This window comes from Carassius carassius, chromosome 1 (genome assembly GCF_963082965.1).
Source record: "Carassius carassius chromosome 1, fCarCar2.1, whole genome shotgun sequence".
Classification (NCBI taxonomy): Eukaryota; Metazoa; Chordata; class Actinopteri; order Cypriniformes; family Cyprinidae; genus Carassius; species Carassius carassius.
Genome location: NC_081755.1, coordinates 344,128 through 360,272, shown reverse-complemented (window position 1 = coordinate 360,272; position 16,145 = coordinate 344,128). Strand labels below are relative to the sequence as shown.

The 16,145-nt window shown below is 38.2% G+C and overlaps 1 protein-coding gene across 2 annotated transcripts; it reads right to left on the bottom strand.

Annotated features, from left to right (window-relative positions):
• Positions 1–14,121: 14,121 nt before the first annotated feature.
• LOC132134030 (uncharacterized) lies at positions 14,122–15,878 on the bottom strand. Of its 2 annotated transcripts, none has more exons than XM_059546942.1 (5): positions 15,550–15,878; positions 15,318–15,393; positions 15,105–15,158; positions 14,891–15,022; positions 14,122–14,739 (listed from the first exon to the last, which is right to left on the bottom strand). In XM_059546942.1, the coding sequence occupies exons 1-5, from the start codon at positions 15,820–15,822 to the stop codon at positions 14,432–14,434; spliced, it is 843 nt and encodes a 280-aa protein (XP_059402925.1). In that variant the 5' UTR covers positions 15,823–15,878; the 3' UTR covers positions 14,122–14,431. The 2 variants fall into 2 exon arrangements, with proteins under 2 accessions (XP_059402925.1, XP_059402905.1); XM_059546922.1 differs by having other exon boundaries at positions 15,318–15,401; positions 15,513–15,877.
• Positions 15,879–16,145: the final 267 nt, after the last annotated feature.

The following is a 16,145-nucleotide window of genomic DNA, read 5'->3' as shown; positions in this document are numbered from 1 at the left end:
CGATATTGGGCGACGTCGGCCAGACGTACATGTGCTGTTTTCTCAAAAACACAATGATGTACATACATGTTATTTACATATTATTGTAGCCCAGTTTGTACTTTATACAGTGTTTTCAGACTTGCCATGTATATGTTTATAAGCAACTGAAAAAAGCACAAAAGTAAGGGAATGTCAAAACTTCTTCAGGCCCCCAAAACCCCCTTAGACCCCAGAGGGTTAAGTGGCAGTTTACAGCTGATCTGAAGGCATCAGCTTAATGAATGAGGAGGAAATTTGAACTATTTATATGTAATACAGGGGGCTTTCACACTGAAGGAATGTTTTCATAACTATTGGTGGAAGCATCTGCTTTTCGGCATGTGTACACTGCAGGAACTGGGAATGAGTTTAGCTTTAGGAATGCTGTTGTAGAGGACTAAAAAAAAGAGTAGAGCCAAAAGTAGAGCAGAATAATAGGAACTACCTGTGACATAAGTATACACTGATTGGCTGAATGCATGCCATAAGAAACATAGACATGCACCTTTTTTAAAAAGCTGTGCACTTATTCCACAAACTAACTCCACAAACATGGAAACAATGCCAAAGTCCAAGCAATTCTCAACCTTTACGCTACAGAGAAAATTCAACTTTGAAGGGATCAAGTAAAACTATGCAGTGTTATAACTGCTTTGAACACATACTTCTGCAGGAAAGAAAATGCTCAAGGCCCTTTATAGAACCTTCACTCCTTGTATACCAACATGGCACAAAGTGTATTTTTTTCCAGCAATTACCCTTTATGTTATAGCCTATGTGCACTTGTTTCTAAAATATCATTCTGACCCTGAAATGTTCTCTGTTTTAAAGATTGCACCAGAGTCCTCTTTGGTTTTTTGGTTTTGATTTGATCTCATGGGGTTAACGGTGGTGCCGGCAACACCACTTGCAGATTTTAATGATAACAGCGAAAAGAACTTAAAATGCTCTGTCATATTTGATCGTACATATAAGAGCAATGCAGCATTTACGTCTATAAATGGTCTACTTTCATTTGTGTACAAAACATTGTGCTATAAATATACAAGGTGCACTTTCAGTCATCTCAGTCTCCACGCATATCTCTTTTTGAAACGCGTCACTTATATGCAGTTAGTCATGTCAAAAACAAATATTATGTGACAAAGTAATCAGTATGAAAAGACTTGGTATGGGGAAAAACACAAGAGCAGTCTAGTAAACAGGCGTGGGTCGATCGACGGTGAACAATATGGCTATTATAATAATGGTTGTTATTATCATATTCACATTTTTGTTTGGCTTCCTAAAACACCAGTGTGAATATAATTTAGACAAAGATTTTCTTTCTGACTTAAGTTTTCTTAGGTAAGAACATGGTTTGGAGCTCTTCATTTTCTGAGGGTTCTGTGGTATTTAAAAGAGCTGTGTGTGGACCAAAGAAATCTTGTTTGAAAGGTGACAGTGAATGAAAATGAAAGAATGAATTAACAAATATTTATGCAATTATTCATGTATTTAATTATTTATTATGCATTTAACAATTTATATATATTTATATATATATATCAACATATAATTAATTATTTAATTTTGAGTATACATTATATCTGTGATTACCTGATGTGATAGAAAGTATTGTCTTCATACGTAGAATTACACAAAAAATGTTCAAACATGTACCTGATAAGCCTGTCTGTGTGTGTGTACCTTCCCCTTTAAATTTCTGACTGCAATGTTGTTCTTAATTTCCTGTCTTTGCACCTCCGCATGGGAGAGGTGGGTTTCAAATGAGCTCTAATGAATCCAATTACATCTTTTTATTTTAAAGTACTTTTGTATTTAAATCTGTCAATTATATCATATATGGGACATTATTTTTTCATGTATATTTGATTATTTTCATATTTTCATCAAGTTTGATCACTTTTCTGTCCGATGTGAACTCTAAGCACGTGCAAATTGCATTGCACTCTATATTCATCTTACAGAAACGAAAAAGGGTGAATTCACATGGTCTAAAAATAATATTGTGTCTTATCAGCCCTATCAGAGAACAAAAGAAAAGTCAAGCTGTCGTCTGATTTCCGTCTGGTCATTTCATGAAAAACAAAACAAAGCAGCCTACACTGGTTACACTGATATCTGTTCCACCACAGCGAGTGTGACAAATCCCACATTGGAGTACCTGAGGAAACAAATGAAAACGGTTCAGAAAACATAGGGAACACATTCCAAGTTTCCTGATTTATTTTAATGAGTAAATGTTCAAAACCATAGGCTTCTGCTTTCCAAATCTCACCCTGTTATGATGTTTCAATAAAGTAACATATTTTCATAACGTCTCTGCTTTATTAACATCAGATTGCTTTCAGCATACAGGAACACTTGTGAATTCTCAGGCAGCACAAACAAAACTGCTCAACTAGAACCTGGACTATAACAAAACTCCCCTTTTAACCCTCTATTGCCACCTAAGGGATTAAAGGCACATTGCATGTAACACCATTTAACTGTTTATACTACATCACCCCTCCTTATGAATTACTGTAGGTTATAACGATATTCAATTTAATTTTTTTCACTTATTTCTTTCCTTTCTCTTTTCCTTCAATTTTCCAACAATCTCTGTGGAACTGTGACAGCACGTCCAGACCTAGTTTCCACCCTCTTCAGTAAAGTCATTGTCGTGTGGCTGGAATCAGCAAGCTTCTGATTGTTCATCTTGCACTTGAATGTCTAGGGCATGATCAGGTGTAGTGGTCATGTGTTGATCTTGACCATTAGTTTCCTTTAATACCAGTGGCAGTTCTTTTTCACTGACTATGGGCATTAGATGTTTTCAATTTCATCAGAGTACTCCAGTCTCAGACTCAACAAGTCTCTCACAAAGTCTTTTAAAAAAAACGGTGCTCCATTGTCGGTAAAGAGAACATTAGGACAGCCCCATCGTGCAAACATGGTCTTTACCCATAGGAAAAATGTATTGCTTAGTGGTTGTTGTTCTTAAGCTCAGGAGACTTAGATGAGATACTCATATATCTCTCATTTTAGTATCAACAGCATTTCAGATGTTTCTCCTAAAATTCCTCAGGAGAAATATAAGTAGACACAAATGAGACATGAGAAATATTTGAGAAAATAAGAGTCAAAACAGAGAATGTGTTGGAAGAAACAGAATATCTCTTTATTGTATTTCTGCAATCTCTATCAAGACTCCATTATAGGAATATTTTATTGCTCAGTGGTTGCTCTTTCTAACCTCAGGAGACTTAATTGTGATTCTCATGTATTTCTCATTTTAGTCTCAACAGTGTCTCAGATGTTTCTCCTAAAAATCCTTAGGAGAAATAAAAGTAGACATAACTGAGACATGAGAAAGTTCTCAAAGAAAGCAATCCAAAAAGACATTGGGCCTCATCAATGAAACACGAGCAGAATTCATTGTTGTGTAAATCGTTCATGAAGAAATGTTAAAACCTCTTGTAAACCTGCTCCCTACCATGTGTAAATGGTGCGTCAAACGTTCTGTTTTCTTTTTGGCAAACTGGTGGCACTGAATTTTGATGCACTGCCATAATAATTAGAAGTTCATATGCCCTCGCCCTGTTTTTGAATTTTTCCTTTATTTATTTATTAATTTATTTTGCTGCCGAGTTGATAACTGTAAAACGCAGCGCTCGTCACTGTCACTATTTACCCAGCCGCAAATAGAGGATGGGTGGGACAGATAGCGACCAGCCATACTACTTGTACAACATCTGCTTACTACAATGGAGAACAATGCAGCAACTAAAGTGTATCAGCTGGAAAAAAACGCTGTGCTGACAAAGCGTTCTCAAGCGCCACCAGCTGGTCATTTAAAGAAGAGCATCTGACATTTTTTCACCTGGCTGAAAACTCTTTGGTGGACACAAATTATTGAATATTTATTGTTAGGCATATAGCCTATTAGTCTTTTTTGCATTTATGCAATAGGTACTGGAGCCAAACCTGAGAAAGTAGACCAGAACATTACACTGTGTTCCTGGACACACAATTTGCATAGCCGTAATTCATAGGCAGTGAATTGTGAATGAGCATGCACAAGCCCATATTTACGAATGATTGGAATTCATTGACATTCACTTGTTTAACTAACAAATCGGATGTTTATGAAGTGTTTGTGAGGAGAGTTTTCGGGAAGGTCTGTTTTACACACAAATTACTCAGAATTTACACAAGTTTCATGAACAGCCCAATTGGAGAAACGTGTGAGAAACATGGGAGATCTCTTTATTGTCTCACTGTATTCTCTTGCAAGACTCCATTATAAAAATCTTTTACTGCTCACAAGTTGCTGTTCTTTTTTGATTGCAATGGGGTTTTTCACCTTTAATGGTCAGGACAGTAGGAGTAAAGACAGGAAACAACTGGACAGGTGAGAACCGAACAAGAGCAGGAAAGTACATTTAGCTGTGATTGGAACCCATGTTGTCTGAGATGCAGTTGTGTCTTCACGTCGATGTGCTGTCCACAAGACTATGCCTCTGATGGACGTCACTCTACGCTCAGGATACTAAGAGCTGATTCTCTTATATGTCTCATTGAGATATCAGCTTTGTCTTAAGATGTCTTCAGTTTTATTTCCAGCATTGTATACACCACATTTAAGATTGAATGGAAATTTTTGCTTGAGTCTCCTACTTCTCAAACTTGTCTCCTGAGACAAAAACTCTGACGAGTTAACTCTAAGAAGATATCTCAACAACTTTACACCCCGTGCGCAGATTTGTCTCCTTAGCTAGTGACTCCGGTAGTCTCACATTTGTCTCATTTTTCAAGTATCTCAATAACTTTAGTTTACAAAGTGTGCAGCAAGTCAAATACCTCAATACGAGCTCAAACATTTATTCTATATAATATGTATTAATAATCAAATTAGTCAATTAATAATCAAGACTGAGTCATAAGCCATGTATGTTCCTTTCAACAAAGAAAGCTTCAGCGTTACATTTTCTGTAGATCAGTTTTGATGAAGGCATCCGGTACATTACTATTTCCAACAACAAATTATGTGCCCAAGTATATAAACATTATCCTAAAAATGTAACATTATCCTTATTTCTGCATAATTTCTCTCTCAATATAGCCCTTATCTCTGAACTTATGATTTCCCCCTTTTGTTTTGTGCCTTTTCAATTACTTGACTTGATGCTCACTTTGTAAAGTTTAGATCTCTTCTAAAACTTTACAGGAGACAAATATAAGACCCCCAGATTATTTAGCTGAAGAGAAATATCTGAGCACAGTGTGTGATGTTCTTGAGATCTCTTTTAAAGCTTTAAAGGAGACCGTTGTGAGATGATTAGAGTTTTTGTCTCAGGAGACAAGTTTGAGAAGCAGGAGACTCGAGCAAAAAATCTCCATTCGATCTTAAAGTATACTCATTTCTGTCTAGGAGAAATATTTGAGATGTTAAAGAGATCTCACTTTTGATTTTTCTTTCCTATGGGAGGCCTCTAACATTAGCTTGCTCTATTCTTTTTCTATTCTATATAATAAAAAAACCTTGCTATGTGTACTGTGTTAAGCTAACAGACTTGTTAGCACTTGCATATCATAGCTTTTTTGTTGATTTTATTTGCTTCTATTTTCCTCATTTGCAAGTTGCTTTGGATAAAAGTGTCTGCTAAATGAATAAATGTAAATGTAAATATGAGGATGGATATAAATGTGGTTTGGAAGAGTTTTATGTTAAGTTAACATCAGGTTGATGTTAGTGCACTTGGCGCTCATACCCTTGAAGTTGTTGCGTTTGTTATTATGTCGTAGGTCACATGATAACGTCACCCTGGCAGACGATGTCCAGATCGCATTCACACTTAACACATTCAGGCTATAGAGTAGGTACTTAGTGCTGGATAAGTAAGTACTTACCGAAATTGAGTACCTACTCAGAGAGTATGTGATTTCAGATGCAGCCACCGTCCCTGGTTCCATTCTAGAGCAGGTTTCTACAGGCCTCCAGGTGTAAACTTGCATGTTCCACACATAACTGCAACAGGTATTGCATTCAGCCCATATTATGATGCCATAATTCACTGGCTTGCTTGCCATATACCTGAGCTTCTCAATTCTGGCCCTCAAAGTCAAATTTCCTGCAGACTTGATCAAACCCACCGGACTGTAACTTTCTAGCAATCCTGAGGACATTGATGAGCTTGTTCAAGTGTGTTTGATTAGATTAAACTCTACAGGAAAGTGACTTGAGAACCCCTGCCATATACTGTACTGTCTAAATGGAGATGGGACTAGTCTTTGATCTAGTGTTACATTAGATACTGTCAAAGTGGAAGATCTTTCCCTTTGTCCCACAGATCTTTTAAATAATAAGGATTGTTTTAACTCATTTCCACAAAGCAGTACGGTACAGTACGGTACGATTCGGGATGGTACACCCTCATCTGCAGTGAGTCTAGCTCCACCCTTTAGGTACCAGACTACTGTGCTAGGAACTCTATCAAAACTTGATGCTCTTCATCATTCCGCTATCAGGTTTGCCACAAATGCTCCTTTCAATACACACCACTGTGCTCTATATTCATCTGTTAACTGGCCCTCCCTTCACAATCGCCGTAAAATTCACTGGTTCACCTTCATTTACAAAACACTTCTCGGCCACTCACCTCCTTACTTAGGTCACCTGCTGCAGCCAAAGCCCGTCACATATAACACACGGTCCTCACTTCATCTTCAACTAAGCATTCCCAAAACCAACTCTGTGTTTGGTCTTACATCTTTTCAATCTGCTGCCACTCGCGATTGGAATACTCTGCAAAATATTCTCAAAATGGATAAACTAATTTCAATTTCAATCCTTCAAAACTATTATATCATACTTGTTCACGGACATATGCAGTTGCTTTTCTACATAATATATACATATATTTATATATTTCACAGCAAATAGGTTGATGATAATGATTCAATTGTATTTATGTGATTGCTAACCTGTATGTATTTCTAATGTTCTGTATTTATTTTAGCCCTACTTTCATTTTCCTAAAGCTGGGCATACACTGTGCGATTTCGGCAAGGTACCAACTCACACTGTACGAGTAGATCACATGCGATGTAAAGCAAAAGCTCACGATTTCTATGTGCTCATAGATAAACGCGGGATAAACGCACTGCTTTGGTGATATGTACAATTCTGTGTGCTGAAACGTAAAAAAAAAAAAGTGTCTGCGTATCTTGACACGCAGATGGCTCGGAAGACGTTGCCAATATGGTTTATCCATTTTGCAACGTGAACTGGAGGTAAGCAGGCGTTTTCTTCCCTTTTTTATTTTTATTTTTCTCTATTTTTGCTCATGCACCTTAAAAGCTTCAAGTATAATGTAATCCATACACCGTCTGTAAATCTACAGTTGTCTTCCAAGTTTAGAGCACAAAACCATGACCCTAAACTACCTACCTACTTCTGAACAAGTAGTGTTTCAGTCAAGTGGCTCAAATAATAGGCTGTATTATGCTGCAACACCTGATGTATTGCCTAGAACATCACTTACAGTATATTGTTATACACTGACACTAGATATGAATTATATCTTTATATCTCCAAATCCTGTTTCTGTTTGAACCCTAATTCACTGATTATTATGTCAGCTTATGATATCAGTGTGCCATTTTCTTGACTAGTTATCATGTAATGTTTTAATGTAGGTGGATGATATGAAGGGTTTTCGAGATCTTCTAAGGGTTTCTGTGGAGGACTTCAATTTCCTCTTGGAGAAGGTGGCTCCACACATCACAAAGAAGGACACCCACCTAAGAAAGGCCATTAGCCCCAAGGATAGGCTTACTGTCACACTACGTTCTTGGCACAGGTGAGTGTGCACACAAATCTAATCACAATTTAATACCCCTTTCTCTGTATCCCTCTCCATTCAACCAGGAATAATGACGTTATGCATCTTCCATACTCACCCATCTAACTATCTAACTATCTATCTATCTATCTGTCTGTCTGTTTGTCTGACTATCCATCTATCTGTCTGTCTGTCTGTCTATCTGTCTTTCTATCTATCTCAGGTGAAACCTTCAACTCGTTAAGTTTTCAGTGTCGAATTGGAAGCACAACACTGAACAGGATTGTTATGGAGACCTGTGAAACCCTAACTTCTGTACTACGTGACGAATACTTAAAGGTAAATGACTGTAATGGTCATACGTATAATTGTACTCCTTTTGTTTGGAATAATCACATTACCCATGTCCTGTCACAGTGTCTGTTCTGTGTTTCCCTGGGTCTCCACTAGTAGTCTCACTTCCCCATAGGCACCTCACCACAGGCACCACAATTCCCACAAGGCCTTTTCCCTTCATCACAGTAATTGCACTCCTGTTAATTGCACTCAGGTGTCTTCACTTCATAGTCATTACCCTGCCTATTTAAACCGGTCTGTTTCTGTTTGTTTCATGGAGTCCTTACTTTCCGTCACCTAGTTTCCTTGCTTTCCTTTGTGGTTGTAGTTTCTTGTTCCTCGCTAGTTTTCCCTTGTGGTTCTAGTTTCTTGTTTCCTGTTTGTTTTGTTTTTGGACGGATGTTTCTGGTTATGACCTTTTGCCTGTTTTTGGATTTTGATTTTGGATTACCCAATAAAACCCACACTGCTTTTGGATCTCTCGTTTCCTGTTTTCCCGATCATTACAGAAGGACTCCATCATGTCTAGATCCAGCGGTGTGGGACTTTGTGTCCATTCCCCAGCCAGTGTGGAGGAGCGGAGGGTGATGTGTAAGTTTTCCCTCCATCACTTCAGTCCACACTACACGCTAGGGTGACCAGATGAGATTGGCTAAAATTCGGGACGGGATGCATATTATATGCGTAGCCTATAATAAAAGATAATGAATTTCAAACCTGAACCAAACATATTTTTATTCAAAGATCAGCAGTCTGTCATCAGTCTTTAGTCTTCCACAAAACAACAACATTAAAATCATGAACTCAAATGTCATTGTGAAAATAAAATAAAACAATGACTGTTGTAACAAACCGTACGTCAATCAGACCTTTCTGTATAGCCTAACGCTAATAAGTTTAAATGAAAATAACTAAATAATTGTGTAGTGAAGTATTTTTTTGTAAACAGTGCCGTGAACAATCAATCACTCATATACGCGTGCATCACTGTCCTCCTCGCAGCTGCAGCAACTTGCGCTCTCTTCATCAAGTCTTAAAACAAAAAGGGGACAAAAAGGTTGTATTGTCTTTGTGCATATAGATTAATTAATGACTGTGTATCTCTATATGAGGCAATATCTCTTTCAGAACACAGCTCTCATTGTAGAGCTCATCCAGGTCAAGCTCATCCTCCATCTGAAGGGCAGATACAGCTGCGGTTAATTTCTGGTAGCTGATTTCTTGCTTTTAGATTGAAACACTGGATGTTGAACAGGTGCCCAGTTTCGGAGAAACTGAACCATTTCTCAAGGTATTGCTCCGTGGTATCATAGAAACTCCTGAATTCTCTCTTGTGCCTGTCAACCCTAAGATTAACAGAGGAGATGAGGACACGGTCAACTTTTGCTCCGAAAAAAGCATCTTTTTTGCACTGCTGCAGTTTGGTTCAGAGGCCGTTCATCAGTGCATACACTTCAACTGAGGTGAGACTGTCACTCTCAAGACTCAGCACAGCACCAGTGAACATCTTTAAAGTATTTTGCAAGAAGAAGAGAGTGTCCTCCAACTCGCATCCCAGTGGACGCGGGGGCACTCCTCCTCTCCCAGCGACAAGAAGTAGCTCCGCACAGCTGGCCAGGTGTTGATAAGTCTGTCTATTGCAGGGAGCAGGCTCAACTATCGTGTCGGGACGTGGCGCAACAGTGTATGGTACTCCATGTCAGCAAATTCAAACATTTCTTTGAGGGTGGAAACTCTCTTGGAAGAACAGCTGAAATGGTTGAATGATTTTATCACAATAGTCTCCACATCTGTTTGCAGTGCATTGCTGCCACATTTAACGGCATTGTGTATAATGTGAGCTGGGCAGTTTGCGGGCAGGATCTTGCTGTTGATTTTTTTTAGATTTTGGTAAATGGAGTGTTTTCTGCCGTAATTCACTGCCACATTGTCAGCCGAGTATGACGAGATGTTATGGATGCTGAGTTTGTGTTCCTTTAATTTATTCAGTAAGGTGTCAGTGAGCATTTGTGCTCTCGGCTGCCTGTTCAAAGAAATCAAGAACTTTGTTCTGGATGCCCTGCTCAGGATTCCAGAATCTCACAGATATCAGGAATGTTTTCACATTGCCTTTATTAGAGGCATCTGTTGCAATGGAAGAGAATATGTCTTTTGCCTCCAGGCTCTGGGAGAAGTCAGATGCGAGGGGTGCCAGGACGTTTGTGACCAGTGCTTCAGCTTTTGTGGGACCGCAGGTGACGAGTTTAGTTATAGCCGAATCAGAGTACAGTTTTGGTGTTAACTTCATCGCACAGTCAAGCGATCTGTATGATTGTTGGTGGGGCACACAGTGGAACACGGAGGTCAGCTCAGCAGCAGCTATTTTATTATACATGGAATCATCCTGCTTATTAAATTAGGACGAGACCAACGTGAGAAACACCAAACTCTTTCCTACACACTTTGCAGAACGCTTTACTTTCATCGCTTAAGGCTGTGGCAATCCATGGATACTTCCCCACCCACTCCTCCCAGTACCTGCAGAGGCGTTTTTGCTTTTTAGCAGCGTGTTGGGGTTCCGGTACACCAGCCATGCCAACGGAATGAATGAAAATTAGCTTAACAATGCATATCTAATTTGGTGCCTAGCCGCCTACTGTATTTTTTTAGAACTTAGAAAAAAGATGCTGCAGTCAATGAGCAGCCTGCGGGGGCTGGTTCAGGACGACTCAACCTCTGCAGACAGTTTTTAAAGTTTCGATATCGGGATGTCTGGTCACCCTACTACATGCCGTGTTGCCATGGTTTAAACGTGGAAAATCAGTTCGTAGCAGGGGGCAGGGTTTCATATTTTATTGAAGCACTCCTGTGCGCCACCATTGGCTAGCGGACCCCCACCTGCTGTTAGCATTCCATTGACTCCCATTCATTTTGGCGTCACTTTGACAGCGAATAACTTTACATCTGAGGTGTTTAAAGACTCTATTTGTCCATTAATTATTTCTAAAGATACACGACAATGTATAAAAGGCTCCATTACCTTGTATCTTACGTTATGGCCCTTTAGGAGCAGTTTTTGTAAAAAACAGGCTAATGATTGCGTCATAACCTGCGACTCTCTGTCACACAGTAGAGAAATTACCGTATGGACAGGAGGAGAAGCTCGCAGGCAATCTTTTACTGTCTATGAGGCAATCGGGGGGACGTGGAGGCATGAAGTAAAGGGAGAAGCCCATAGAGAGTCCATAAAAGCAACGGAACAAAATTGTTCAACAACGTTTTGAATAATTGGAAATAATTTGGTATGTGGCAAGTATTCACTACATATGAAGTAACATTTATCCACGAACTTTAAATAATTTATCTGCTTCATTAAATAATGAAGTATGGGTAACGGGGTCTCTATATTAACAGGGGATGGGGAAATTATCATGAAATTATACATCCAATGGAAGAAAAAAAAAACCATCTCAGTGTCAATCGCGGTTAACGTAATTCCTTTATTTATTTACAGATATAGGATACGCTTGAAGATCTATGTGATCCCTTTCATCCTGGTTGGCAGCCATCTACAACATGTCCTATCCTACATAACCTAATGTGAAATGAAGAAAACCGTTTGTGTTCAAGTGTTTTTGTTTTTGGCCATGATTTATTAGCCAAAACTACATGATTTAACACCTAGCTCACAATTCTTTATACATTGGAATATTATATGGTCAAATGTTTTACGTAAAGAGGTGAAATCATGTAGAACAATGAGCAATTTTAAGAGACTATCTAAAATGAATATATTGAATGGATACGAAAATGACTCAAGGGGATAGTATATTGTAAACCTACAGTATGGTTCCTTGGCTTATATACTAAGTCTGTTTTGAATGGGTTATTATAGGGTTTGATGTAGATAGAAGGAAACAAAAGATAGATGGAAAAAAAATTGTAAATGTGCGTTTATGCATCTGTGCCTATTTGAATCACTTTTAATCATTTTGGAAGATTGTGCTGAGATGTAGGCCTACATGTACTTATTTATCTGTTATTTTTCATTTTATATGTGTGTTTTATTATAATTTTAACTAACTAAAATGACTTAGAACAAGCTACTCAGACGATTACAATCCAAAAGTAGGCTATATTTTAATGTAGATTTTAGCCACTTCTTTGTCTCTGTACTTGTACTCTACACATTGACAATAAAGATAAATCTAATCTAAAGGTTCTTGAGGTATCGCCTCCCTTATCAATATTCAGTAGGCCACTGACTTTGAATATGTATCGTTACGAAGCTCTAAACCATAAGTAAACCATTTCTGTCAAAGTATGTCTACTTGAAGTGTCTACTGTGTTTTTCGATGATAAATATTGAATCATTCGGTTAATAAATATTTCTTTATTGTATATACCATAAACACAAATTTTTGAATGAATCTTTAAAAAACAATAAAAAAAGTTTTAAAAAATCCCTATTGCCTCTGGCTACATTCGTCGTGGGGAAGAAAAGAGAGAGGCCATGGGGTGGATGGCTAGGGTTATACATAAATAACACGGAGGGGAGAAAGGGTGGGGGGGAAAGAGCAGTGACTATTGTCACACCCCAGACAAACCAGTGAACCTTGGCCGCCAGGCCACGAATGGCCCCTATGGTCTCTCTGGCCCTCTCTTCCCCACGACGAATGTAGCTGCTTGCCATGATCCAAATCACTGCATACAGCAATCACAATCAAAACGTTGTTTTGTCAGAACACATATTTTAACACACACAAGTAACTTGTTTCGGGTCATTGATTTTTTTCTATCCGAACAACACAGAAAAAGCCTATGCATACAATAAAACACAAATTAATTGATCTTATCTGTTCATTGAAATAATAATATGACAATATAGGTATTACGCAAGGTGTAATTTATTATTTTATTCTCTTTTACGGTCAATGTGTTGCTTTCCATATTTTATACTATATTTCTAAATGATACTATGGCTACATGGCTTACCTTTGTTGTTATCCATGGTGTAACAGCTTGATAATATCACAAGTTCAATATAATTTTACATAACTTTTTAATATTATGCATTAACTTAATATGGCGTACTGGCGTTACATTTTTACACCAGACACCCAGGAAGTGAGTGCTTCTAATCGACTTCATTTGTCTCTGTTGAATCCAATGGGGTCGCTGTGTCTATTTCTTTTACTGTCTATGGTTTGTAGCCCTGCTTCAATAGAACATTACCTCAGGAGAGGCGACCAAAATTTCTGACATGTCAGAAATCCATCCGACCAACCGATTGCCGGTCGGGAGAGGTTAATCGCTGCTCATTTCCCCTTCTGCACGAACACTGCACGACAAACGACGCACGACAATGCTGAAAATCTTCCTGACCCGAAAAAGAGTCGCACAAGTCAGAATTTGGCTCAAATACGGATGAAAATCGCACAGTGTATGCTCGACTTAAGTGGTTATTCCACTTGTCAGGCCGCCATTGTAAATAAGAACCTGTTCTTAACTTGCCTGTAAAAATAAAGTTTACATTTTTTTTTTAAAGAGCCCCAAAAAAGTGGTATGGTACAGTTCACTATTTTAGTAGCATTCACAAGTTCTGACAATGGAAACTTAAATAATTGCATACCATACTGTACTGAAGCGTACAGCTCGATGGAAACGAGACATCTGAGTCCTTGTCTGAAGCCTGGTTTGAGACTTGAGGTCAATGTACAATGAGCTTTTGATAAGAATAAGAAGTTAGTGACTGAAAAATAAACTTCTTTGTTTGTTTTTAACAATTGACTAATTGACTTAGAGACAAAGACTGTAAATAACTTGAAGACTAAATCATGTCACTCAAATTACTTGTTGTATATCCATATGATATCATGACTTCAAAGCAAGCATTGATGATCTAACATATTATTGTACTACTGAAAATATCTGCAAACATGAGAAAATGAAAATGGAACAATAATGTCTTTATTTTCTTATTAATGTAAGATGAAGAGATATGGAACAAAGATTAATAATAAGATAAAATCTATTATTTATCAGATATCTATCTTGCTACTTTAAAAAATCACTTTGAGTCACATGTGATATTCATGGATCCTGTGCTGAAACTCTTTAGACAAAGTTACATGCATAGACAGCTGAGAACGTATGAGTATAGCTTATATACTGACTTTCATACAGTCATCTATTGCAAATACAGGTTCTTATGTTAATAATTCTTATTGAAATCATACGCTAAAGGTTTGGTTTTACTGAAATCACATTCTGCAAAGCTCCTGTTCTCTTAAGGGAAACAGTAGATAACCACTGAAAGTGTTGTGTTTATTCTGGTCATCATATATCCTCCTTCCAGACCAAAGTCTCACATAGACGACATCTCCAACCTCCAGGATCAACACAACTCCTTTTGAGGAGTTTACAGCACCCTGATTCTGATGAGCATGTGCTACAACCAACTTCTCTCCGTTCTTCACAATGGAGGCAGTTGATGGAGTTGAGGGACTACCATGACCATAGATAGAGAAGCTGAACATGTACGCTCCTTTCAGTGGGGCAGTGAAAATCCCTAAAGCAGATAACAAAGAAGAGAATCAGCTTTAATAGTTTTAAAACACGTCAGATCATTTGATTCTCTTGTTCACATTACACAACTGTAGAGAGGTGTGAATGAAGAAGAGGGATTCTCATTACTATTAGGTTTTGTCATTGATAATTACCTGTAATTGGGTTGTAGGCGTTCCCTATGTTTGTGAAGACATTCCTGTAGGTTACAGTGATTTCAGTGGTGAAAGGACCGATATCTCCACTGCCAGATTCCATCAATGCAGCTGAAAATGCTATCTCTCTGTCTGTGATTAATATTGTGATATATTACCATTTTACACTGAGAATGTAAACCCTGATCTTAATAGAATTCAATTACAGTTTTACCTCTGTTTTCCTTTCTCAGCTCCTCCACTTGACTCTCAGTAAGATTAGACATTTCTGTGAAAATGTTTAAAATGCTTATTATAACAGATACAGATAACACGATTTACACAGTAAGTATTCAATTTTACACTGTTGTTTACACTATGCAGTGTATTGCATTGGTGTTTTCCTCTGTGGACAACTAATAAAAGAGTGAATGTGCTGGTACGATACCATCAGTTTTCTTGTTCAGCTCTTCCAAGATGACCGTCTGTTGTTCTGCAGTTTTCTCTGAGTTCCTCAGTCGTGTTTCTAAGGCTTATTATAGCAGAGAGATAACAGTTCACACTCAATTTTACATTATGCAGTGTATTATGGTTTTGTTTACTGAGTCTCACTCATAAAAGAGTGAAGGTTTTAATGAGGTACCATCAGTTTTCTTGTTCAGCTCTTCTTTCAGTCGTGTCTCTAAGGCTCTGATGTTGGCTTTCTGCTCTGTGACGGTGGCGGTCAGTTCTCTCAGTGCTGCGTGGATGTCAGGGAAGCTCAGATGGCAGTATTGTTGGCTGTCAGCTGAAGCTTCATCTCTCCGACGGTCTGTCTGAGCTGGATTCTGCCTTCTGTCCTCAGTGCTGTGCTGTTGATGGATCTCATTCTCGGCGAGTCCTCCATCTATCTGCTGCTGTACCACAAACACAAAGGTTTCCAGCAGCAGCAGTGTACATAACAAACCCTTCATTCTTCACTGATGTTCAGCTCTTGCTCTGTCTTCCTCACAGACCCTCATGCTCTTTTTATAGTGTCCTGATTTACTGGCCTTTGTGCTTGATTTATAGAGCTTCAGATAAAAAGTTAATTGTTAATCATTTAAAGGGATGTTCCGGGTTTAATAGATGTTTAACTCTATCAAATGAGGTTTGTGGCACAATGTTGAGCACAACAGAAAATAACTAATCTTTTTTATTGATATAGAATTGATATAGAAATGCCACACCACTTTCTGGTATCCATGTGGATCTGGATGTAAATTTACAGAGACAAAATCAGCAAGTAATGTTGACA

Bases quoted from the DNA above. Each gene is read 5' to 3' on its own strand.
- LOC132134030 (XM_059546922.1), bottom strand. From the start codon at position 15,822: ATGAAGGGTTTGTTATGTACACTGCTGCTGCTGGAAACCTTTGTGTTT. The intron at 15,159-15,317 runs GTATCGTACCAG...ACATTTTCACAG, and splicing joins GCTGAACAAGAAAACTGATG to AAATGTCTAATCTTACTGAG. The intron at 14,740-14,890 runs GTAATTATCAAT...TATCTGCTTTAG, and splicing joins CGCCTACAACCCAATTACAG to GGATTTTCACTGCCCCACTG.